The following is a 27919-nucleotide window of genomic DNA, read 5'->3' on the forward strand; positions in this document are numbered from 1 at the left end:
TAATGTTCTGGTAATGCCTTAAATAATGCCAGTTATTTCACAGAGTTATGCTCTAATATCTTCCATCAATCATAATAACTCCAAAATTATAATATTACATACTATTTAATTTACTTAAGTTGAGGTCCTTCCTAGGCTGTTCTTTTCTGGAGCATCTGAGGACCTGATTTCTAACCCGTAGGGCTGTCTATCACAAGTTTCCAGACATATATTACATCTTCTATGTCTCTCTTCAGTACAAGGGGCAATTTGTATACTTCCGTTTTGCCTCAATATTCTCACACAAGAAGTAGATCACTTTTTTTTTTTTTCTAATTTTATTCATTCAAGTCCACAGAAGCAATAAGATCAGGATATTAAAGACCTAAGGAATATTTGCAGAATTTGTACTGGGTAAAAATACCCTGTGCAGAAAATAAGCAGAAGATCTACTTTGAGGGCATAAGTGTCACTAAAGTCATATACCAGCCTGCAGCCAGCCCCATGCTCAGAGATGAATTTCATCTACTCATGTCAGTCTCCCTGTGGATGAAACTCTGGTTTCTCTCACAGCAAAATAGCAAGTGACAATATTTAGAGATTTTAACCATAATGCTTTGCTTTTCAAACACAGGCTTTGTAAGCTTCAGATCATGAAAGAAAAAATAATATTTCTATATTGTACACTGCAGAGCATGAGTTTTATCAGAAAACATTACTGCCAGTAATTAAATTTCTTTTAAACTTTTCTCAAGCCCAACAGATTTGAAAACTCAAGATGAAAAAGGATGTTTATTTTTGACAGTTTAATCCTTGCTATCTTGCTGTTTTATTGCTGCATGTTTCAGTATTTAGTTGCTATGAGACATGAGTTCATCCTAGCATTGCTGTTTAAGTATCCGAGTACTTGACTAAAAAAATACATCTTATATGTAATTGATTAAGCATGGCCAGCCACAGGGTTATTTTCGACCAAAGTCAATCAGGCATCAATTACTTGTTTCTTCCACCACGTAGATACAAATAGCTAGCAAAATGGAAGACAGGTCTTTGATGCAAGCTCTAATCAAGTTCCACACACAAACAGTGAAACTGAAGGGCGTGCTTGGATCACCCGTTCCCATTACAGGCAAAGGTATCCAGCATTAGATTGCACTGGGTCTGTGTTATAAGTTATATGCTTAATTTTGTGACAATTCCTAGCAAACTAAAAATAAAATATTGAGAAGGGGTAGAAGAATGGATAGAAATGGGAATGGCCAGGGTGGAATGGAAGTTCATGGTCATTTCAGGATACTTACACCTAGTCTGTGTTTAGAGAAGCTGGCTTTTACCTTTTAACCACAAAGATCTCATCTCTACAATCAGTCAGACAAAAATTTTCTGGACATGCTTAGTGGTAAGAGAATGAAGAATCACTAACAGAGGCCTCGTGGACCTACAATGCATTACTGTTTTGGCAAGACACTCTCTTGTGATAGGTCTGATAACAATGGAGAGGGCCAAGCAAATAGTTAAGAATAGACTAGGAATGAATCACTTACAAAGGAAGTGTGATTCTGCACGCTACCGTGCTGTGTGGGGCTGCCATGGCGGGAAATCTGCTATTTAATTGCACATACCTGCATACTTCCAAACACCTCTGCTTATTTAGGTAACCATACCAAGATTTTGCACAGCTTAAGTGTATCAGCTTCAGGGTTTTATTTTGTACACATCACGCTTACCTTTAATATATAAATACTTCCATTTAATATGTCTCAAAATACTCTAGAATATAGCTGATCAGGTATGAAATGTGAATTCTGGATTACACAGGTAGAAATGCAAGGCAGAACTTACAATTTTCATCTTGTGCAATGCACTGGAGAGGGATTCCAAAGAAAGACGTGTAGCTGTCATTGTACCACACCAACAGCTCAGTGCCCCTGGGGATATCTATACAAGCCCGGTAGAATATATTTGACCTGATGAAGAGGGGGGGAAAAAAAAAAGCTTAATTTAGGAATAGAGCATTATCTTCTTATCATATACAGTTACAGTAGAAATCCAGTGTTTTGGAAGCAGTTCTGCAGATAACTGAATTAATAACTTACTGATTATTTTAAACCCAAATCCATTGTCGGGGAAGGACTTTGTTCCTGTAGCATAGGGTAACAAAGATCTTACAGGCACTTTGAACCTAGCATATTTTAAACTCTGCGATTTTACAAGCATCAAGATTTTATGAAAAGATTGATATTTTCTTGCACTGTCCCTTTTAAAGTGATTTTAGAAATGCTGCATTTTGCTAACAGTACAAGCATCGGAGTGGTGCACACAGTTCAGCAACTTCAGCCATTTAAATAGCTTTGCATTTGTCATCTAAGCTATAGTTAGCATATTTTAGGGGTAAATAATCAACAACTCTTTTATACGAATAAGTGCTTTTAGCAAGAGGTTTGAAGTAGTGTGATGTGACCTTTCATCACAGCAATATACCACCAAAAAAGAGAGATCTTGGATTGTTGCATGAAATAGACAGGGAAATAAAAAAACAGGGTTAATCCAAACATAAAACCACAAAAATCTTCCCCTGTATGGAACACAACGGTAACTTTGATAATCCTTCAGTAAGAATATATTAGTGATACCGTAAATGTGTTATCTTATCACAGCGTTCTGTGGGAAAAGACTGTGGATTTTCCTAGACTACTGAACTGGGAGTTGAGTGGAAAAAAAAGGAAAAATCCTAGAGCATCTACTGCAAAAACAAGAGCCGTATCCTGATCTTGCACCGATGTAAATAGCTTAAGAGTGATACTTCTGCAGTTAACAGATTTACATGGGGGCAAAAACTACGTAAGATTAGAATCAGGCACAAGATAAAATAAAAATGTTATCACTTTGTAGTGGCGTTTCCCTTAGGCTTCATATAGAACACTAAAATACACTCCTGTGAGATGGATAGAAATTCAATATATACAAGAAGAACACTCCACTCTCGCTGAAGGATTACATACCAAAATGATACAGTCAAAGTACCAAGAAATGACCATTTTTTATAACAGCTTATGTAAGGCAGAAAAACATCTATAGACCAAAAAAAAAAAAATGTTAGGCCACAACCGGTTTTCTGAGTGAAGAATTGCTACAAACGTTAGCCTGAAGTTCAAGATAAAAGTGTTTAGGGTTGGTAGGCCTTAAATTTAGACTTTCTGTAAAGAATTGGCTGTAGCAATGCAATTTGTTCCTTGTATAACACTGCAGACATAAGGAGAATCCTTTACCACATTTTTCATGGCAGTGAGATATGCACTTGTCAACATATTTTGTCACCGCAAAGTGGCTCTTGGCAACAGGATCATAAAGATCAATAAAAAAGTGCAGATTCTCAATATTTTACTAGCAGCTGCAAAAATTTCATTTATCTTGTTATTTTCCTCGCTTACTGCCACCCTGTCTCAGGAGGGCACTGCTAGCTAAGCAGAACGGTTTTCCTACCCTTCTATGAATATCTGACAAAAACTCTCCCCTTTGTCTCTCCCCCTCTCCTCTTCTCCCTCTCTTTCTTCCCAGAGCTGCGCATTTCGTTAATTCTTTCCACTGTTACATAAAAATGAAAACCGGAGCCATGCTATAAATTACCAGCATCTCCTAACTTGAGAAAAATTGAGTCTACTTTGTACTTCACCCTTGTAACATTTCATCTCTCAGTTTGGCTTCCCTTAACATAAACACAGCAGCCCGGCAAATGAATGTGCTAAAACCAAATGACACACTTTGCCGCTGAAAGAGCAGAACTGTTTTTGAGCAATGGGTGGTCTGTGAGGCTTGGAGTAGGCACGGAAAAAAAAGTGTAAGCGTACACCGTCCCTTACAAGCGTGCAGAGCTTCCAAAACTCGCAGAAATCTCTGCATGCTGAAGTACATCAAAGGGATTTTTCCCTTTTCGGATAATATTTCCTTTGCTGACATGTATTTAGTATTATGGTTGGATGACTCATAAAGATAGCTTCATGGCGTCCCAACGCAGTTGAAGCAGAACACATGCCAACAAACATTATTGTCAGCCTCAAAATAAAAACAAAACGTTCAGCTAAGGGTCAATCAATCAAGAGCACTTTGAAGAAAATTCCATTTAGATATTACAAATCATAACAGAATGAATTTAAACCAGCTGACTTTCTGTGAGGAGGACGTCCATGTACAATAAAAATTAGGCCGGTTTTTCAGTGTCCAACTTTTCTGTTTTCTTACACTTGGATGCAGTCACTGGTGATGGATGCCAGTTTTTTAAATTGTGTTTTTGTAGTTCATTTTATAAAGATCTGAAGTAATCGAAAACAGATCAACAGAGGGAACTCTAAGTAAAAACTCCATCATGAAAGGAGAGTTGTAAAATCCACTTAATATTGACAGATGTGTAATGACTTTCTCATGCTCACTTTTCATTTAGGTTTGTCATATATATATACACACATGCATTTTTTTTTCTTATTTTTATAAATACATACATATATTCGTGTGTACACACCACCACACTGAGAAAAAGTTCACAAGATACCTGCAAAAATACTCTTTCAGCATAACAATCTTTATTCATTATCCACTGTGTTTGTTTAAAATCTGACAGGATTTTAGCTATAAATATCAGATATTTAGGGGTATAATAAAAGATTTGTAATGTATAAATAGGATTGTTATTTTTTTTAACTGTGGCATTATTTAGTCAACTGGCCAGAGAATAAAAAAGCTGAAAATGCAATTGAACAATTTTACCATTGTTAAATTGGAACCCTATGGGATAATCAAAGTTTATAAATATTTCATTTTAGCTTGCTTTTGTATGTTTTATTTTTAATTTTAAAGGCACTTTAAATAAGTTTAAGATTATTCCTAAAGAAAAGAAACTTCACTCTCTAAAACGACTAGCCAAAATCAGGATTGCTCACTGCGACTGGCAAGCCGGGGGCTTTCTTTGATGTGCTTCCTACCACGTTTAATAAGGCCAAGCAGTTGCTTCTGATTCTGAGGCAAAAGGTTTGTTTATAGCTGAGATCATATATTTATGTAATGCGTTGTCTGGGTTTTCTGGATCTGTTTGCAAGTACAAAGTAAAATGCACCATAATTTCTTTACATTTTTCTTCACATTTTGACCTTCTCCAGCCAGCAACGTAAGAAAGAGGCACAAGCACTAGCAATCTTTTCTAGCAGGTGCACTGAACATACAAATTTAGGTGTATACCTGTCTCATGACTGACTCTCAGAAAGCCTTTGGGTTCAAAACTCCTCTACTGCCATTTCCCCCCTTCCTCTAGTACACACATCTTTATTAAGGGCGGAAGATTGCTTGTGTGGGCTTGCTTTTGATCAGACCATTTGGAAACGTGCACTGTGGTTGTCACATGAGTGACCAGGAGCAACTGGACCTGGAGATCTAGCATAATTACGACAATGGCATTGGCTCAGGGCAACCAAAGTTAAACCCACCCTCACTACACCCTGCAGCTTTTCTATTGAGCCGAATGAACACATCCACAAAAGCCCTGCTACTGTCTTCACAATCAAAGACAATAGTACTGGTGACAGAGTCTGACTTTTCACTAAAAACATTTTCGTTTTGCTGCTTTGAGTAAATCGAAACATACTTTACCTGTACTGAACCACTGTTAAGTTCTGCTCCCCGCAGTGCCTTGCACATCGGATATACCTCATCCAGCTTGACTTACTGGGTTCTCCACCGTCAATAAAGTGCTGCAGTGTCCCATCTTGGTCATATATCTGGGGGAGATGTCACAAGGTCAAGTAGTTAGAAAAAAATCATCAGCAATCGTTTCCACTGCTTTGCTGGTGTGTCTCTGTGCCTTTTTCAGGAATTTATTGCCATAAGATTTGTCATTGCTCTTAGAAATCTACATGGAACAGCAGAAACGTATTTTGGGGGATGCAAGTTTATCACGTTTCTTTTATCAAGCCAATCTTTTTGTATTAAACATATTTGTGGTGTCTCAAAGATGTGACTGTGTTTCCCAAAGAATATTTAACCTATTTTGACAGGCTTGCCTTAAATAATGAACTGCCAGATAAACAAGAAAATCTGGATGTAAAGTCTGCATTGAAATGGCTGGAACATCTGAGCAAGGGGCGGTAGTAATCCCTAAACAAGTATCCCTTCCTTCATATCTCAGTTGCAGCAACAGCATGTACTTCAGCAACCTCACATGATACATTAGGGAACTGTAGGATTCATAGTACCAAAACTCATGAGACTAGAAGGAAAAAGACAGTTTAAGATGCCTCTAGAAGTTCCCTTGAGACGTATAATTTTTTTGAAGTAGTAAATGAGAAATCAGTCCTGAGGGAATCATAGTTTTCCTTAACATGACATCCCTGCTAAGGACATGAGAGCCAGTTAGGGTAATTTTTAAAAAAGTATTATGTCTCTGTTCTGCACTGGGTACTCCCTCTGAAGTCAAAGAATAAAATTGCTCTCGAGGCTCTGAAATGAAAAGATACATGTTTCATGCACATCTGCCCTTCCGGCTGCTTAGAAAATGTTACCTAGGAAGTGCTAATCCTAGAGAAAGGACATGGTTTCACAAGATTTTTACCTGTTATGCAATTACTTTGTTAAACTTCAGAATCTGAAGAAAACCTGATATTCAGATCTTTTGCCCCTCCATAGACACCATCTGCTTTAATATTCTTGCCCCAAAAATATTATCCCTTTTGAAAATGTACGAGTCTAAATTGTTCTGTCTTCTTGAAAGTACTAATTCTACTAATTAAAGAGGAAACACATTTATTACGTTGAACTGAACATTCCCAGAGCAAGCAAATTAACAATCTTGCATTTCCATTTCAATATCAAGAGAATAATCTCAGAAATTAAGTGACTATATTCAACATTTCTGATTTATTAAAAGACCATTTCCTACACAAAAACATATATGTAAATCAGAATTCAGTTCTTTACACCACCACATGAGTCTCAAATTCAGGAGCCAGCCTTGCTTTTGCTTTTGACCAGGAGGGACTCAGAGTAATCAGGAGCAACACCTCCACTGCTAGACCATGACAGACAGGGAAATCAAGTGTCTGCAGAGATCCTTATCATTTGTTCCAGAGTACCTGTGACAAGGACCAGGTGGAACTTGGCCAGATGCTCCTGGATTGGAGAAGCAAGATGCTCCCCCAACATACACTGAGTAGTGCAATACGGTCAGAGAAATCAGGAGTCCTCAGAGGGAAACAAATACTCCGATACTGGGGATTTGGTTTATTTTGTGTACGTGGTAGCCTGTTGATGATTGGCAAGGACCTATTCTTGTGTAAACGTGTTAACATATGTTGAATATATGAGCAAAATATGCTAAACAATAAAAATGTGTAATGGAAATTGAAAAGTTTTACCGGAAGTCAGCCTAAAATAAAGGAAAAGGAGGAAAAATTAATGACTAACAGTTTTTGGCAGGGACCACTTTGGCAATATCTGTCCAAACAGTCTCAGCACAGTGTTTATTAACTATTCATTTACATGGTGCTTACTAACATAGCAATATACGGCTTAACATAAGGCAAAACCAATTCCCATAAATAAAGAACTGATAGCTTCCTAATCCCCAGATGATGTGAAACAGGAAAGACAAAGAAGAGTGCCATAATGGGTACTGACAGTCATATCTAGACACACAGGGACCTACTCAGAACTTTGTGTGTATGGACAGTCATGAACTGACATGAGAAATTACAACCTGCCACAAAAATGCAGGGCTGGAGCTTTCTCAGGCCTTGGCCTGGAGTAGGAAGGACTGCCCTACAAGCAAGACTAAATATGTTCACATGCTTTATTCTTGCGAGTATTGATGCATCAGTGACACTATGCTCTCCTTTCCTAGGGGGTTATTACTGACATTGCAAACGACGCTGCATAGTCAGAATCCATCCCACAGCATTCTTAGCCCTTTTCTTACAGGAATGAAAACTCAGCTGTAAGGAAGCAGGTTTCCCTAACCCTAGAAGGGAAATAGAAACACTACTTGTATCTGTTTATTTGTCAAATTGTATAATACAGGTTACAATCTGAAACTGATATTACAGTTATACAGTATATATACAGTTATACAGTATATATACAGTTATATACAATCTGAAACAATACTTAACTGATATGGCTATTATTATTCATATTATCATTGTGCACCAGCTCTTAGTCATTTCACAATTGCCTAAATCTGGCAACCACTATATAATCACCCGAAAAAACTATCATGAGGGAGCAAACTATGACCTGACATTACAGAGGAAAAGCAAACCTGTAGCTCAAGTTGTGAACTCAGACATTATAGCAAATTATATGTATATACGTATTCACCTGCATCTGTATTACACATGCATATATACTTTAACTCTCGTAGTATCTATTAAAAAAAAAATACTGCAGAATCCCGTGGTAAACTGATTTTACTATAAATCTTTGACTCCCTCACTAGATCACTGCATCCATCTACGCTGGCATAACCTTAACATATTCTAAGAGCCTCTTGGTGAAATAAAATACCATTTCTCCAAATCCCTATGGAGAATGCATGGGGTTTTTTTTTTCTGTATCTCACAAAAGTCATTGATCTAAGTGGTGGGGAAAAAAATAGTTATTTCATTTTTCTACTTTGATTACACTTGGAAGTGTTACCTAAACTGCTTACTGGATCTTTTCCCTCTTCTGACTCAAAGTACTTGTTAACTGTTTTTGTTGAGTTTTAAGGGGTTTTTTTTGCTTTCACTTTAAATGTTTCAGAGCTTTAAGATTTCTTTTATATGGCCTGTTCCAATTTTGAGGAGTGCACCAGACTACTGGCAGAGACCAGAATCTGAAAGAAGAGGACTGCACTCACCTTCTCATTTGACATGCCTTGTGTTCTTCCTTAGTGGTTCCCATACAATTAATTAACTTCTTAATAGGCTCTTGACTGCGTACTGGTAGTTTACTAGTATGTTACAGACCAAGAGACTCAGAATGTGAAGGTTATTATTATTCTACAAATTTAATCTTTTGCCTTCAGAATACAACAGAAATAGCTTCATTTTCCAAGAAAGTAAGTCCAAAGTGCAATCAGCACAATTCAAGTTTTCTCTTTTCCATTTTTTATATTCCTTCCCTTACAAACACCAGTTTACTCAGCAATCAAGACATAAATACAGACAGGCGTGAGGTACATGATGAAATTTCTTACAAGGTGCCACTGATATTCCTTGTGACCTACACACGCATTCCAACTGTCAAATATGGGAAAAAGCAGGTAGGATGCCAGTGTACTGGTACTGGTCAGATTCATCTTGTAATGGGGTGTAAATACAAATTAAATATAAAGGCCTGGATTTATTACTTGTTGGATTGGTTATTGGTAATTATTTGGAGGCTGTAGATACTGATACATAATGACAATGATTGTAACAACACATAATGGCGATAATTATATAATTTCTAAAGCATGTAGTGTTTCATATAAGTGATGCTCTAAAATGTATGAACGACCATTACTAAGTAAAATAAACAGCAGTTGCTGGAACATCTGTCACTCTGGCAACATACCAAGTCTAGGTAGGACCATGTAAGATTTAAGTAATATAACAGATAAGGCAGAGTGCTAAAGAGCCTTCTGAGAACTCTCAATTACTTCACTACTGACATAGTATTGCTCACTTGGATAGATGGGGACAAATGTAATTCCAACGCCAAGGACTGCTGTACCGGTTTCTGGTATAGATGCCACAGGCTTTTAGAATAAAGGAGCCCAAATGTAACAGCACAGCTGCAGAGAAAGCCAAGCTATGAAGCAATTAAAAACAATTTCACAGAAGAGACAGGGAGAGCAAAAATGGTTAGCTTGTTGGATTTCTTTCCTCTCTATCTGTTGATTTCCTTTGTTCTCTTTCCATGGCCTGCTAATGGATTGTGCCTTTTGAAATTTTGCCTGAATTCTATTTTTCCATTTAGTCAAACAAAAAAGGTATTAGCATACAATTTAATTGACCTCTTATTTTCCTTGCAGGCAGAGAGAGAAAAGGCTGGTCCTGAAAGTGGAATTTTTCTTCGCATGTACATTTGTATTGTAAAAGTAGCTGTTAGAATCATTTTTTATGTTGTGAGACATCAAAAGAGATGTGAAGAAAACCACAAAACATGCAAGAATTAATTCTTACCATTAGTAGAGAATCTTGCTTTTTGCTGTTCACTGCTATTCTCATTGACATCGCATGCATAAGGTCATAGGATTTTCAAATCACTCAGCATTAGCCTTCCCCTCCCACAAGAAGTTCTACCCTTGACTTCAGAGGGAAGAGTCAAGATAGCAAGGAGTACTTTTGATGAGAACATACATTTCATAAATCATCAGCCGTGCAGTTAAAAACCATGGAGGTACTCTAAATTACTGGAAATATGGAGAAAAATGTTCTAACAGTCTGATGAAACAGACTGACATGTCAGATACAGTAGCATCCATACAAGTTATATTCTTTCTATAGCAATGTATGCACCTACAAGCCACAGCAACACCGAAAGCTTCTTCCTTTGCTGGTTTGGATATCAAAACTGGAAAATGTCTACACTAGGTAAATCTCACTACTGTGAGACCTTGCTTTTGACATAACAGCACCATAACATCCTCTACAGGTGACTGTATCCTAAACAGAAGTTGACAACAATGACAAAAAGAGCAATGTTTGATAAACCTGGGTACTCATCTGACAGTCTGTAACAGGCGTGCAATTATGGAAGATTACATTCTGATCCTGGACCTATAAAGCCTATTCTTGACTCTGGAGAGAGCAGCCCTGCTTGTGTCCCTTTGTCACAGCCAGCAAGACCCACTGCCTGACACATAATCTTTCTGATGCATCCTAAACTGTGGAATCCGGTTTCCTCCCTTGGGCCCGTAACGCTTCAGCCACTCAAGCCATGCTTCTCTGTTCATTTGTTCATTTGGATATTTGTACAAGAAAGCTACAGACAAAAAGGCCCAGGATCTCTGTGTCTGCTAAGGTTCTTTTTGTGCTTGTTCCACAACTTGGTTATTTCCTTTGAAGGAAATTGCCATTTCTTACTCTTTTTTTTTTTTTTTAATTTTCTTTGCATCCCCTGGAATAAACTAGTACTATTAAGTAAAGTTGAATACATGTATGCTTTGATAGATTGGGGAAGAGCGTTCAGTGACACTACTTGTAGAACAGAGCTCTACGGCCTTCTTAACAAATGACAAGGAAGGTTAGTTCTTCTGTAAAGCGGAAGAAATAAGAAACAGTCACTTTTCTGAAAAGCTCTGAGGCTCACACAGGTAACTGCACAGTAAAATTCGGTGATTTGACTTGCCTAAGGCAGTGATTGTTGAGCAAAATGCCAATGGGCTCTAGTGTTTATTATGACATGTATACATTATTCATTTGTTAGCACTTCTAACCATGTCAAACTGAATGCAAACTGGATCGTATGCATGACTTGATAACGTACTCATTTAGATTGGATTCTGTGTAGTACATTGGTGCCTAGCTCCCTTTGAAATCAACACACTGAGAAAGGACCTCATTATCTAGAACAGTTAAAACGTTCAGAAGAAGATGCTGCAGGAACTGAGAGTGGAGACAACTGACAAAATTCCCTGAATAGATTATGTTTAAGGAGCATAGTTTAGACTGAAAATCAAACTATAGCTGGGTTCGTATTTGATGATAACAACTGTTTGAAGAATGAATGCTTTTAGACTTTAAATGCCTTTAATATCAGGAGCTGGGCATCTGATTTAGAGGAGGAGAGCCCTTCTGAATATGCATCCTTACCCTGTTACACACTTAAATGAGAAAGCTGTGTAGAAATAATCGTGCATTTAGCCATCACATCTTTCTCCTTTTATTCACTAGCTTGGTGATCAAGCCAGCCTGTTCAGCAAACATTTTAAGAACAATTCTTAGTCTATCTATCTATATAAAAGAAAGCATGAAATATAATGAAATTCAGAAGCAAACTGTAATGCATGGAAAAGTCTCCAAATATAGCTTAACAAAAAAGAAACACCGATGCTGATAGATAGTAATAACATTATATAATCACATCCTTTACAAAGACAACCCAAACATTTAAATAATTTGTAAATGACATACTATCTTTTATATTACCTATACAGTAAACAGGCAAATTATTTTTAATCAGTATAAAGAAACATCTATTCATCACATTGTGATAACTCTAACTTTGATGCCTAAGAAATATTATTGAATCTGTAATAATCAACTACACACATAAAACTGGCATGAAAAAATAGTAGTAGGCATGTCAGCAACCTCATTTTACTATAAGTGGAAACATTTGGACAAGTTCCCTATTCATCTGTATGGACACTATTTCAGAAAGGCTTTAGTTATAAATGCTTCTCATATATTCCACTGAGGCTTGACAAGACTAAAACCGATTTGTTTTGCCACTTAAAATATGCCTTCAGATTCTTTATGGACAGATATCAGAATTAAAAATATAAATATGCTACAGATAGCATCTAAGCTTGTTGGCTTATGATGAAATAAAAATGCTCTGTTTTTATTATGTAGATAGTGAAAACTAGTTACTACAGTCTTTATATGTATGTGAAATAAATCTATGTCAATAACTAGTTACTTACTTCAAAGTGTTTCTATTTTTTAAATAACTGGATAATATTTTGTTGCTGTGTAGAAAATGCAATAGCTATTTAAAGAATGATTTTTGACTTTTGCAGTTTTTTTATTACATGCAAAATGCTGTCAATTTTTTTATGCTGTGAGTTATCATGAAGATTTCCAAATGTTTTTAGCTGCACTCAGGCATTCTGAACTGCTATAAACTGTTAACAGAATAGAAATCTGAAATAAGTGAGCAGGGAGGAAACATCAGGAAGCCTCACTGGTTAAAATCAGATTAAAATGTTCTCCAACATTTGTTGGCAATAATCTCCCTGGGATGCAACACCTCTGTGAAAATCCACAGAAATGTATCCTGACAGCCAATGGTCTTTAACCGCTCACACTATTCAAAGCAATTTTCTACAATTAGCCATATCTGATACAGAGTGTACATCTTGTAATATCTGCTTAATGTTTCTTCTCTTTAATCTAGCAGGCATCATCTAGCAAGTTTTATAAAAGAGAATACTTGCCAACTAATATTAAAAGCTATTTAGTTTTAATGTTTCTCAAAGGATTATAGCATACGAAACTATAAACATTGTTTTGAACTGTCTCTGCTAGGTGAAAGGCTTCATCTCTCACTTAGACCCCAGTCCAGCAAACACTTACGCACATGTTGTAGTCCCATTGATCTCAATGGGGCTACTAGTGTGTGAAATCAAGCATCTGGGTAAGCGGTTAGAGGATTGGGGCCTTATTCCAGAAAGTGTCACGAGAGCAATGCCCTGCTGATTATGTGGACTTCATTAAATTTTATTTTTTTTTTTCAAGTCAAATCTCAACAGTTTGTTGTGATGCTAGCCCATGGAGGTCCTGGAATATGGAAGAACTACACGTAACACAAACCAGTGCTACCCAACAGCAGGGCGAAAAAGGGGAAGACACAGAGCAGAAAAACCACATGTGAAGTTGGAAGTTTGCACACACGCAAACAGGTCTGTAAAGGACCGGTGCTCTTGCACTGATGTAACATGGCCTCCTCGCTTTTGTGAGTGTGCTTTTGCACTCTCCTGACAGGTCCAGTGACACGATAGAAAAAGCCGCGGCACCCCGGCCACGGGTCATTCTGCGATGGAGACATTTTTGCTTGGCATTGGTATTTCCACCCTGCTCACTGCACCGCGTCCCCAGGCAGCCCTCGCAGCTGATGACCATGGGGAGGCAACAGACTGAAGTTACCTGCAGTCTCATGAAGACAAAAAGTATTGCCCATCCAGGCTCAGTATCCAAAGAGATCAGGAAAAAAACAGACTAAAAAGGAAAAGATGACTTAAAATCAGGGAGGCAAATGACCAAAGCTGAAATAAGCCAAAGAGAAGACTCTCACACCAGTTGGCTGATAGATGCATATCCCAGTACACATATCAGGGAGGGAGTTACAAGAAGACTGTAAGGTCCTGGTGCTGAAAATCCTCACTCGTCTGGGAAGCCTCGCTGAACTTCCTCAGTAATAAAGCTCCTAAGATGACATACTGAACCAGGGAATCAAGATGGTTATGGTGATCTTTGTTGCCCACAGTGTCTCTGAAAACATGACTGGTTCCTTTGCAAGGTAATGACAGAGCTCTGGCCATTTTCTTGCAGCTTCTCAAAACCTTTAGACATTGCAAAGTGAAATTAAAAAGTGTTTGTTTCATTATTTTTTTCATTCTTTTACAAACAACCAAGTATTCCAGAGGGGTTCTCTGTCATTCAGCTGAGGTGTTCTCTCAGCCTATTTCCATATAGTCAATACACCCATCCAGTTGGACAAAGAATTAAAGGGGCAAAATAGCTAACCACAAACATAATGTGACAGAGGACAGCAGTCCAAAGCAGCATGTACAAAAACAAGTTTTGGCAGATTTCATCACTCAGCATCAAGCTAAGGCAATACGGCTGAAACAAGTGAGAGGGTACACAGCTCCTAAGGTGACTTACTGATAACTCAGTGACCTTAGAGAAATCACTCAGGACCAAAAGACACTCATAAATGGAAATCATTCTAAATTGCCCTGATTCTATTATGTGAGAAGAAAGGCAGTTGCAGGGAGAGCAAGGAAGGTCTGTTATTCAAATGCGACTTGGGGGTGACTTGGGGCTTACCTTAGTACTGTCCAAGAGGGAGCTGATTGCACAAGGAAAGAAGAGTTTTTGAACCCTCACTCCTGTAATTTCTATTTAGTAGATTTTGAAAGCATGGTTCCAAACTGCATTTTCATAGCTTTGTACATGAAACTGTGTCTATGTATGAGCTAGCACTTCCAGGAAGATAGCAGATTTTAGGCTTACAAATCCCAGCCTCAGTGCTTAGTGATACTTTCAGACATATTAAAGTATGGCACATAGAATACATGGCACAGACATCATTCTGTAAACGAAGCTTGAAAGATTAGAAATTTCGGTTTTGGGGTTTTTTTTCTCTTTGAGACACTTGGGTCTTCTCATTCTTTTCTTTACACTTAGGACCTTTTAAAGCTCCAATACGATATCCCCTCTAGGCATTTTAAGAACTAGTTCAGAAAAGTATTTCTCTTCCCAAGCACAGAGCTCCTACACACACTCGCAATTCTGCAGTAGAACTGGCAAAAATCCCTCAGCAAGTTTGACTTAAACTGCCACTAAAGTCAATGGGTCTTAAGTTCCTACTTACTTGGACACTTTGGAAACCTACATGCCTGTCTGCTTTTGAGGCAGGTAAAAGCAGCTATAATTTGCTCTTTCTAAGCAAGACTTCTTGCCTTGAGACAGGGAATTCTTCTATTTCCTTTGCATGTGCCATGAGATGCTATGGTCTCATTTGAAGTCAGGGGCATTTCAGGGAATCGTGGAATCACTGAGGTTGGAAAGGATCTGTGGAGATCATCTCGTCAGCTCACAAGATAGCAATGACCTCCACCACCTTCACTTTGAAACTCCTGCCTCATGGTTCATGGGCATTCTGTGAGAAAAAAGGAACTGGAAAAAAACCCTAATTCAGAAATTAGTTACATGTGAAAAAAACCTTCTGAAATCAAAGCCTGTCCATGTGTAACCTCACTTTCAAGCAATGTCAAGAACATCACTTTGTTCTGACAAAGGCATTGCTGCCTAGTGTAATGGCTGTGACCTGCTGATAAGGGTTTGGCGCTGGAAGAGAGTGTAAAGCGGTATATTCAGGTGTCTAAACTTAAGTGTCCACTAGCGCTTCTGATGGCGCTGAGCATCCTGCTAAGTCTCCAGTGGCGGCGCCAGAAGGCAGGCAGATCTCCCTGAGTTCTGTGCCTTACCTGTCATCCCTGTCTGTATGTCTTAGACACTTCCGAGGATTTAAAATGGCATTAAGCAACCCTGTTCAGACACTGGGATAGCTCTGCAGATGCCTGGGTTCAGCTCCTGCTGTGGAAAAACGTTTGTCACATGACTTACAGCAAGCACTTAAACTTTCTGTCTTGAGCCCATGGCTGTAGAAAACAGGGACTTTGATACTTTTTTTTGTGCACTAGTTGTTTATCTTCACTCTGAGTTTGTAAGTAAATATGTGCAGGAACTGTCTTTATAGTGCATGTGTAGAACATCTATCTCAGCAGAGCACCCAGTTACTACTGCAGTACAGACTCCACAGATAATTCTTTCAATCCCTTTTTAAACATCTCATTAAGGCACACCATAAATGAGGAATCTCAGTAAAAATGACATATTTTAGAAAATATACTTAATTCCTTTGTGAGTTTTAAATAATGAGGCATACTGATATTTTTAGTTTGGAATATTTTGGAATGTCTGGAATGCTAAGTTCCCCAGATGATGATTAAAAGGTCAAGTAATAAAGTGTATGATAAACTATGCCTAAGATTCCTCATAAAACAAATGAGTAATGGCTGTACAAACTGTGTCGCCATGTTTTTATATTGAAAAAATGCCTGTTCTGTATTATTCCTTCAACTTTGTTAGATTATAGGATTGTCAGAAAACCAGCATGGTGATGGTTAGTTTGCAACTGCTTCGGGGCTGATATTAGAGTCAAGAAGCAGATGAAAAGGGTGCATTAAGGAGTAGGGCTGGTGTTGCTAATGGACACATGGTGGAGAATGTGAAATGGATTTTTTTCTTGCCAGAGCGCAGGTCTGGTATTGGTAAGTATCATGTTAAGTTTCTTTGGAAGAGCATTTGTTTCTGTGAGGATTATAACATTAGATTAGAACATTGCTTGAGTCACAATCACAGGAGCCCTCCAGAGCTGTTAAGCATTTGGCATATCTCACTTATCTCTAAGGGTGGCAGGGGCCATCAATACAAAGTGGACCATCAATCAATCTGGGGTCTTCTTCAGACATTGCCTGTCAGCTGATCAGAGGAGGACTTTAGAGAATCAGCTTTCCATTATCAGGATTTGGTCTGTGATCAGAACAAGCCACTGAACCTTTTACTTTTCACTTGGCAAAAACATACACACTGGAAAAAAGTCCTGACAGTTCATTCATTTTGCTCCATCACTGGAGCCAGATGATGTTTGACTGGGGAGACCCACCCTCTTTGATGTTGTGCTCTTTTGAGAGTGCCCTGCTGTGAAAAAAATTTTCTCCTTCCAAATTAAAGAGAAATATTTCTGCGTCCAGCTGTTAAATGTGACGTTTGCCATTTTTCAGTGCTTTGGCTTTGTGCCATCTCGCAGGCTGTGCTTCAAGCCTATCTTTTTCACTTCTCCTTCTCAGAAGCAATATCCACAATGTATTAGTGTCTCCAACTTCTACATAACATCAACACCAAAAGGGACAATACAAGTAATACTGCATTGCTCTGAACTACAGCAGCAATATTTACACAGTTTTTACAATTTTTTAAATTAAATCCAGCCATCATTTTATTATGAAATGGAGGATAAAACCCGCAAATACAATCTACCTATGAAAGTCGACTTCAGTTTCATTCTGATTGCAATAGGCAAACCATACCGAAGCAAAGCCTCTGTAGAATACATTTACCGGTTAAATGAGTGTGGATGTTATTAAAACTTGTTTCATGTGTACTGAGTCCACATCAAAAAAATGGCATCCGTTCAGCAGCCCTAGCTCTGTTTAAATTAAGACAAACTTCTCATGAAAGCTTGAATAAACATTTAGGTTTAAGTAATCAAGAAAACCTGTATCTTCTCATATTTATTAAGTGTAATTTTTAGAGTTATAAAAACCACTGTCACGAATTGTGTATACTGTAAATAAAGGGTGGACTCATCATTACTATGTTTTGCCTATCTATTGAGGTGGATGAAACACAACAGGTTCCAACTGCTCTTCAGCTTAAGCATTCCTTCATCCTTTTCATTTCCATATTTGCTGACATGGAAAAGGATCAATGCTTGATAGATTTTGGCAAGCTCATTGTTGCAAACCTATGTTTTGCAATTAATCTCAGACTATGACCAGCAAATCTGAGTAACTGCTCATGTGCCTATCACATATTCACGCTGTGAAAATTAAATCCTGACTGAGAGCCTCAACAGATGAGAATGGAAGCACTTATTTTGGAAAATTACACGGATGATAACAAAAATTAAGCATTTCTCTTTTAGGTGTCCATATTCCAGATTCATGCCAAGAAAAAGGATAGTCCAGAAAGATTTGATGTAGAAATAAGCAGTAAAGCTGTAGCCTCCTCTTCATTGGCACTGCATGTAACTCATGAACTCAGTTTTTAAAATTGTAGAATGATACAGATTTACAAACAAATATAAATTAGACTCTCTCCAAGAGGCTAGCATGGGGCCAAGCTACATTCTGCAGGTCTTCAGTCAGTTCTCAGGAGCTATCTGGTATCTAGCAAAGACAGTACCAGGACTGGAGATGTCCAAGCAACATGGAGATTCTGACAGGAAGAGTGTTGGCAATTCAACAGGAGGCATGTTTCCTTGGTCCTGGAATGAATCAAACACTGCCACTCCTAAAATTACATACAATGCATTTATATGCTCTATAAATGGCCACATTTTGATCCACATGTTATGCTGTTCCATGATTGTAGAGCACCTTGTTACAAAATTATCATTTATGCTATTATGGTTCTTCTCTGTCCTTATTTCTAACTAGATTAAGAAACATTTTTCTTACTATTAATTCCAACTTTCTCTTCTATATCTAACCAGTGATATTCAAAATTCTCTTCACTTGCCTCTACTCTCCCATCAGCCACTGTTCCACCATGCTCCTTTTTCTGTCCCTCATTACATAAAGGCAGCAAAAAAACACCCAAGAATGCCTTATTAGAGTGAAAAACTAGGACTGACTGCAAAAGCTTTTGTTCGTCTTTTTCTCTATTCGATTCTGCATTTTTCTGTTTCATCTTTAACACTATGCAACTTACCTTTATCCTTCCAGCTTTTCTCGAGACTGCTTTTTTGTGACAAAATAATTTTAGGTAAAATGGCATTTCTTTTGGTCACAAACAGTTTTAAATGAAAATATTTAGATGGTTCATGTAGGTTATCCCAGATGCAGCAGACATATTTCAGAAATAGGAGAGTAGTTTGAGCAGCACGTGTACTGACCTTAAGTGTTGACTTTTTTACAAAGGAACTCAAAGCAGATGAGTTAATTAGAAACCAATAGAAACAGTGATTATAATCCATGTTGAAAATTTTAACAGCAAAATGATTCATTCAAAATGAGTTTTATTTTTCCCCCGAGTCTGAATTCTAAAAACAAAACAAAATAAACCGGTTCTTATTTTGATTATCTTCCCACCACCCTCAAAGTTTAACACAAAGGGGAAATTAATCACTATTTAGCAGAGCTGCATGCAAAATTATTTTACTGGATATAGCCAAAACCTCACAATGCTTGTAAAGCATTAACAACAACAAAAAGTTTTGGACCAATTTTTTTTTTAATTTAAAAAAAAAGGCATTTGCATGATTTCAAGATTTTATAAACCATAACAAAATGTTACATTATAAGCTTACTGAGCTTTAAAACTGAAAGAAGTTCTAAACTGGGAAATGAACTTCCTGTTTAGAAAATGTAAGAACAACGTGTTTAGATGATTTTTGAACCATCTTCCCCAAAGTTTTATTCACCAGAGGTTTCCCTGAAACTGACATTTTTATGCAAACAGTTTCAGTTTCTCAGCATTCTCTGGAAAAAAAGTTGGTTTCCTTGGAAAACTCCAACAATTTGTAACTAGTTATCTGTTGTATACCAGTGATAGGCTATTAAAGGCATACATAAAAACATCCATGGCACCTAAGAGCTTGCAATCTAAAAGACACAGATAAGGCTAAATGAATTGGAGACCCAGAAAACATGATGAAAGCCTAACCTTTCCCCACTCCTTTCCTGTCTCTTTCTCCCTCGTGCATAATCAAAAGAATTCTCACTTAAATACAAAAAGATTAACAGGGAGTGCAACTTCATAGTTTTCCTGAGCTAAGGAGGAATTGCCACACTTACCCTCTGCCAGAAGAGAAAAGCCTTGGGTTTCCCAGTGGGGTACAGAGTTCTACCAGCTCCCTCCCATTCAGGGAGAAAATAAACCCTGAATCTACGAGCAGACAAACTAAAATCTAAGCCCTTTCTTGGCCAGTTACTATCCCCTGGCTGCCAGTCCATTGGGAAGGTAACTTTAAGTCATATGCACATATTAGCCCATGCATTTGAGGGCGAAGGAAGAGGGAAGGCATACTAAAGAAAGGGCGGGAGAAGCTAAGCAATGCAGGAAATAAAAGTACATTTGTATATTTTATGTAAGGGGCTCCTCAAGAGGAACATGTTCCTGCTAATAGCAAGCAAATGACCCCTTGTTCAGCTTCTTTTTTATGCCCCACTGACTGCATATTTACTGTATGGTGCTAACTTTCCTAACTGGCTTGACCACTACACTTGTAAGATGAGAGAACATTAAAAATAACTGTGTGCCGACACTTAGCCGTACACTCAGATTAACTATTTTCAAAGAATTTGATGAAGCTGTAATAAAAATCACTTTATCCATAGAAAGAAGCTCTTCTTATTCTCACATGGCAGATTTATGTTTTCATGCAAACATGAATGTCCTAGAGCTCACCCTTTTTAATAAGAAGTCTTTTAAAAGACATAAAATATTTGTCCTAATGAAGTAATGGTTTCCTAAGGTTTTGCTTCTTTTCTGTACTGCCTACAGTTTTATGTCTTTGTTGAAATGTGTCACTTCTTAAATTATGATGTTTTCCTAAGTCTACTATATTCTTTTTCTAACCCACACTAAGAAAGCACAATTGTCAGACATTATGTTTTGAGGGCGAACTGACCTCCAACATATTGTGGATAACATAAATTTCATATTTTATAGTTATTTTGAAAACATTCCTAAACTCAAACCCCTTGGTTGCTTAGTATCTTGAACTCACTCCACCTAACAACAGTAAACTAAAGAGGCCAACGTTTTCAGCCAAAAATCAAAGTAAAAGGTGAGAGGAGAAGATGAGAAAGTACTTTAGCATTAGGGAGTCACTGCTATTACAGAGTCACGGCCAACTTTAGATAAGACACTGTACTGAGACAGCCCAAACAGCTGCTGCAATCCCAGGACTGTCATCTTAGCCTGTTCAAATTTGTCTAAAAACTCCAAGAAACTGGGAGTATGGGAAGAGTGAGACAGAAGAGGTTAATGCACTATGATTCTAGCCTCTGCTGACTCATTCTGTCAAAAAATACCAAGGATCATCCAACAGAATATGATAGCATGTCACTGTGGAAGGTTTTGCTTCTTTTTCTCAAAGACTTTTCATTCGCCAGTAGAGAGCAGAGAAGGATGTGAGTTATTCCAGGCTTCAAAGGCAAGACATTTATTTTGTCCAGATAAGTAAATTGTCTAGTAATCCCATGTGGCATCTGGATAGGAAATATATTATACTTACTAGAAAATTGAGCAAATCCTTGGAATCAAGGATGAATAAACAAACTGACTGAGAGGAAAAGACACTTACCAGAGGCTTAATAATGAGGTACATTCAGGAGCATTCCATAATTTAACGGCTAGTTGCTCAGTGAGCAGGACTAATGAAGCTTGGTTTTAGTATGGATGTGTGTTCTTTGTCCCCAAAACTTTCACTGCTGTTAATAATCTCCACTTCTACACTGATTCCAGTGTATAACACTGATATCTAAATATTCTTCAGTTATTACGTACTTAGCAATGCTGCTGATATAACTGGAAGTTCAGCACGTGGAAGAGTAAAATGTACAGTGGAGTCTCTCACTGCGGATGCAGGAGGAATGGTGGTGTGGGATATCTGGGCTTCTGATGTGTAAGTAGAGAAGAGGTATGGTGGTGACAAAAAATGCTCAAAAAAAAAAAAAAGTAACTTTTGCTCGATAGTGAGATATAGATTGGGTCAGTGACCTTTGCTGATCCCCATTAATACCCATCTGCATCTTCGATAATCTTCTCGACAGCATCCCAAAAGCGTATAACTACTCTTAGAAGTCACATCATGAAATGTGAAATAGCAAGAAAGTGAAATTTGGAACAGTGCTGGACAGAAAAGTCACCGTGCACAGTCTGTGCATGCTTAACAGATCTCATGTGTTGGACCAATTGCATAGGCAAGAGGTGCAGATGCAGTTGCCATTTTCCCAAATCTCTGGAAATTTAAGTTGATGCATGTTTCGCAAAGCATCAGTTGCCATGACAATACAGAAAAGAGTGTGCCCTGTATGCTTTTCATATTTGACTTCACCATATATACAGGATATCCTGTATTATACAGAATGTCTGGCAGTCCTGAAAGAAGAAAATGACATTTCCTGTTGTCATTTACTTTTTTGCTACTTTTTTCCACATTTCAGGAGATTTAACTAATATACCTATTACATCAAATTTAGTGAAAACGATGGAGGGATTACTGCCTTCCTAGCACTACAGTTATGACTATGAATTAAGTAAATTCCAGTCACTACAGGTAAATCATTAGCAGTAACATAGTTCAAATGTAGATACATTTCATATTCATCAAATTTAAATGTAATTTTTGGGGTCACATTTTCTCACTCTAAAATGTGATTTCTCTAATAATGTACATAATCAATAAACACTAAAAACCCCTCAGCTTCTAATAAAGTTTTTAACATTGTAAATAGGATATGAATCATATCCAAAATCATACTGGCATGAGCAACTCTTAACACACAAAATTCCATGCCAGGACTAAAAATAGTGTCAAAAGGCATTATGCTCCACAACACAGAGAGCATCTATGCTTCAGGCTCTTAATTATGGTGCAAGTCCTCTGAAAGTCTGTACAATAATAACCAGCAGCAAGGAGATACCTGGCAGATTTTTAAATGATTGTGGTGATGGGAGAGAAAGAGCAGGAAGACCTTTCATCACTTAAAAGAAATGATTGTGGCACTTTTCACCTGTAATATTACGAAAGATATGTATTGCAGTTCCCATTTTACACCTGAGGTAAACCATGCCATTAACATTGCAACTCTGCCTAAACACTCTGTCAGCTTAATGGCACATCTACATATACTGCGCACATAAATGAGAAAAAAATCCAAACCTCATCACATACATCATTCACATATTGCGCACAGTCAGTCCTGAGATTTGTATTGATTTAATATCTTTGAGAGCAGAAATGAACACGACTCAACAGATCCATCATGATGCAATTATCCGAAGTTTTTCTTTTAAAACGCATCTATGTTTGGTCCTGTGAAAATAATTTTAACTGTAAATTTGCAAGTGTCTCAATTATAAAACTGCACAGATCTGAACTATAATAGTCAAAGCTCAACTGTTTTATAAATACATTTAAAATATGGCATTAATATAAAAATCCTATATCATACAACCAAAACAATTTAATATAACTTGCTATGGCAATAACCAGATCATTTTTCCAAACAAATAGATAAACTCCATCATGTCATTTTGAACTTCTTCTGACCTTCTGATGGCTACAGTTGGGAACAAATGTTATCCGAGAAAAATATTGGTGGTTCTGCATTTACAAAACAGAGAATGCTTAAATTAAGCAGTCTTTGCTTTAGTAGGCATATCAGATGCATTGCATAGCAAATTATATCGTCCCAGTTCTGCTTTCATATATGTCAAGTATAATCACAGATTAAAAACCCTACTGATTTAGAGCATGTCTACCCTGCAAGCAAAGTGACCAGGACTGATGCAGACAAATCTGTTCTCTAAGTGTAAATTAGCTACCTGGGCCACAACAGCAGGGCAATCACAGCAGCGTGGGTTGTACTTAACAGCTATTTACCACGCTGTGTTTTGCATCCCATGGTAAGCTCACTACTGCTGGTGTTACATCATTTATAGGGATGAAATAATTAACTCGATTAAAGCTAGTTGGCTTGTATCTGCCCAAAAGTGCAGACACAACTTTGGCTGCAACTTAACATGTCCTTAGTTAATTTACAGTGGGGGAAACTGATAATAAATATTGGGCCACTATTGATTATTTCCTTTGTTCACATGCACTGTAAAATGAAGTTTGTTAGGGAGTTGAAGGTAGGATTCATTTCACATAACATTAACGAACTAATGTTAGGTACATAAACTAACACTATTATCCAATGTCATTGCAGAGTGATGGAGAGAAACAGCCACCATCAGAGGGGAATACACCATAAGCAAGGACTGAGACCATAGAATCATAGAATGGTTTGGGTTGGGAGGGACCTTAAAGATCACCTAGTTCCAACCCCCCTGCCCTGGGCAGGGACACCTCCCACTAGACCAGGCTGCTCCAAGCCCCATCCAGCCTGGCCTTGAACACTTCCAGGGATGGGGCAGCCACAGCTTCCCTGGGCAACCTGTTCCAGTGCCTCACCACCCTCACAGTAAAGAATTTCTTCCTAATATCTAATCTAAATCTACCCTCTTTCAATTTAAAACCATTAACCCTCATCCTATCACTCCACTCCCTGATAAAGAGTCCCTCCCCATCTGTCCTGTAGGCCCCCTTTAGGTACTGGAAGGCTGCTACAAGGTCTCCCCAGAGCCTTCTCCTTACTGATATCAAACGTTAGTGACTGACAGTGCAAATATAACCTGCTATAAATTGCCACACCCTGGGTGGAGTTCACTGAGACTAGTGTGCCAAAAAGTCAGCTGTTTTTATATTGCTTTTACATTGGTTGCTTTCTCACGCTCTTTAAGAAAAAAAATAATTGTACAAACAAACTTTATCATCTTAACATTCGAGTGTGACTATTGTAGTGCATTTTTGATTAGCAAAACAAGAATAGCTTCTTTAAATAAATACATTTATAAGTGTATGTACAGCATGGTACCATGGTACCATTCTTAAAAATTCTTAGCCTCTATTATGACTGGACTATGAAAGCATGCTGTCAACCAACCAGGAGAAATGATGCAAGGAATATAGTTCTTTTTTGCTTTTTTTTTTTTTTTTAATTTCAGCTTTCTTTCCAAATGTACTTCTCGCTTCTGCTTTTTCTTTTTTTCTTTTTTCCTTTCTGTTTTTTTTTTTTTTTTTTGGTACAGTGTACAGCAGCAACAGCAGCTTTCAGGAGAGCTGTGGTTGTAATGCTGCTGAAAGCTACTTCCCCAAAATGACCTTTTCTACGCAGTAAATGATTCCAGCAGGGCAACTCAAAAGTAAAAGGAAAAAAAAAATCCCTTTTTGTCATACTGCTCACAAAACTACTGTGTTGGGAAAGCTTTTCAGACACATGTTTAAAAGTAAAAAAAAAAAACCAAAACCCTAAAAGCATGCCACTTCCACTCAATTTTAATTTCAAGACTTGACTGGCTGGCATGCTTCAAGTAATTCTCTGGAAGCCTTGAGATAATACACGAGTGGCAAGAATATGAGTATGTCTGGAGCCTGACAATAATTGCATACCACTGCTTGCATTGCAGCAAAATCTTGACGTTGCAAACGACAGCATAAAATAATAGAGCCTGGTGAGCCTAACTATTTCAACCTTACCAGAGGGAGGAGAACAAAAAGCTCTGCTTAAGACCAGAGGCACTTATCCCTCCACCGGGAGTAGGGCCAAGGGAAGGCAGAGTTTCCACGTGAAAGGTGACAGTGGCTCCAAAGGGTCCATCACTCCACGGCAGAACCAGGTTCAACTGGGAGGGCAGGTGGGCTTCCAGTAAAGCAGCTGTGGCTCCCCTCGCTGACCTGCTCTCTCCAAAGGCACCACACCAGGTGACCCAGCAGTCCCTGTGCCACCACAGGCTCTTCCCACGGTGGACATGAGTATCTTCTGAGTTCTCCAAAGGTAGAGGTCTTTGCAGATCTCTTTCTTACCAGAGGAGAAATCATTGCTGTCAAAATTGGGTCTTTGTGATGCAAATTATATTCAGTCTTGTCCGAAAGGAAGGACCAACTCTGCCCTCCAGTGAAGTCTAGTCAGAAAGATGTAATCGGACAGAAAATCGTCCTGGCGCTTGCAGCAGTATAAACTAGCTGGAACTGAAACATGGGAGACAATACAGCGTACCTTCAACGACTGAACACAGGCACTAAGAAAAAAAGATTGTGTGAAACTATGTAACAGTGTCATCTAGTGACTCTTGCCATAATCTTATTATCCAGACAGTGCAACCAGCTACAGGGAAGGCCATTTTTTACCCCGTTGAAGTGAGCTGCGCCCACACTCCATATTGACACTTGGCGTGCAGCTATGACAAGATTTCACAGGCAAACTGAGTGCCCACATACACAAATACAACATTTGCAAACAAGTGCCTGATGAACACACGGCCGTCCTTAACCGCTTATGTGGAAATCCTAGTGGAATGCCAACGCCAGGCATGGTGCAGGTCCTGTCTTGTGTCAGGGAAAGCATCTGTCACAATGGTGCTGAAATACGGCTCACTATTATACCACCTAGTGAGACCCCTTTGAACTCAGCCCTCCACGTAATCTGCAGAACGTTTTGCAAGGTCCTGCAGACCACCAGGGAGCTATGGACAACAGCTTAGTAGCCTCTGGTGGAAGCAACCGCAGTTAAGAGTAGGCAACTTGGCTGTTTTCTTTTTTTTTTATTTTATTTAACATCTGACCCTAACACTGAGGATTACGTACCTATAACTGGTGACTCAATCCTGTACCATACCTCCTTACTTCTAAAGACACTCACTGAATGGGAGCTAATCTGTCCATGAGGCCTACAAGAGCCTGTTAGCATGACACTGGAAGAGACATTTCTTTGGTTCTTTCTTGTTTTCATTCTTCTTGCCTGGAAGTCTGTTTCCCACATAACAAAGAACATTAATAAAAATGAAAAAGCTTAACTAATATATTGGATTTTTTCCTTTTTAGAGTTCTGAAGTTCTTCATAAAGTGTAATACTTGCCAAAGAATACAGTTAAAGGCATGAGCACTTTGTTATCTTTCCATTATAATTAATTAAACTGTCAGAAACACTGTCCAAAGAGTATTCAGTCTGACAAACTTAGAAAATCTGGAAAATGTAATGCAAGTGTGACATTTGTCTGTAATTCATGTACCAGTTTACAGGGGTATAAACCACACCGCAACCTTTATTAGTTGCTTATAAATAAATAAAATAAAATAAAATAAAATAAAATAAAATAATAAAATAAAATAAAATAAAATAAAATAAAATAAAATAAAATAAAATAAAATAAAATAAAATTAAAAAAAATTAAATTAAAAAGTTAAGAGAATTGGATTTTTTTTTTGCATATACCTTCAGTTTCAAATCACATTGACCACCTTCCTTTGCTTTGCACTGTACTGCTTAAGTGCTTTAAATGTTACACATCAAAATTTAACGTAAGACTCCAGAAAATTAAGCACAAATTTTGCCATTGGTTTAGTAATGAATTTTTCTGATTCTGCTGTGAACTTAAGTGCTTTAAATGTTACACATCAAAATTTAACATAAGATTCCAGGAAATTAAGCACAAGTTTTCTCATTGGTTTGATAAAGGATTTTTCTGATTCTGTTGTGAGCTTAACACTTGAAATTAAGTTTAAAAAAAAAAAAGTTATCAAGATTCAGATTTTCTTATTTGAGGTTTCCACATTCCATGCACGCGAAAGATCTGTGGCATCTAATTAGAGATCATCATACGTCGTAATAAACAGCTCAGCGCAACAGGCAAACTGGGACATTTATTTTTTTTCTTCCTAGGACACTAACATCTTCTGTTCAGTCTAATCACTGAGCTCTGGGCAGAGCCTCCATCACCGATTTGGGTGGCTTCAAGAGCAGAAACTCAAACCACGCTAACATTATGGGATGCAGCCTAATGCACCACATGTAGGCACACTG

General features: G+C 37.9%; 1 protein-coding gene across 1 annotated transcript in view; it reads right to left on the reverse strand.

Moving 5' to 3' along the window:
- PRDM6 (PR/SET domain 6) overlaps positions 1-27919 on the reverse strand; it is a 78289-nt gene that overhangs the window by 22526 nt on the left and 27844 nt on the right. The window contains exons 4-5 of the mRNA XM_074569635.1: positions 5617-5744; positions 1822-1946 (exon numbers count right to left, since the gene is read on the reverse strand). Of these exons, the coding sequence (XP_074425736.1) occupies positions 1822-1946; positions 5617-5744 (253 nt within the window). The remainder of the gene's footprint in view (positions 1-1821; positions 1947-5616; positions 5745-27919) is intronic.

Source organism: Larus michahellis, chromosome Z (genome assembly GCF_964199755.1).
Source record: "Larus michahellis chromosome Z, bLarMic1.1, whole genome shotgun sequence".
Classification (NCBI taxonomy): Eukaryota; Metazoa; Chordata; class Aves; order Charadriiformes; family Laridae; genus Larus; species Larus michahellis.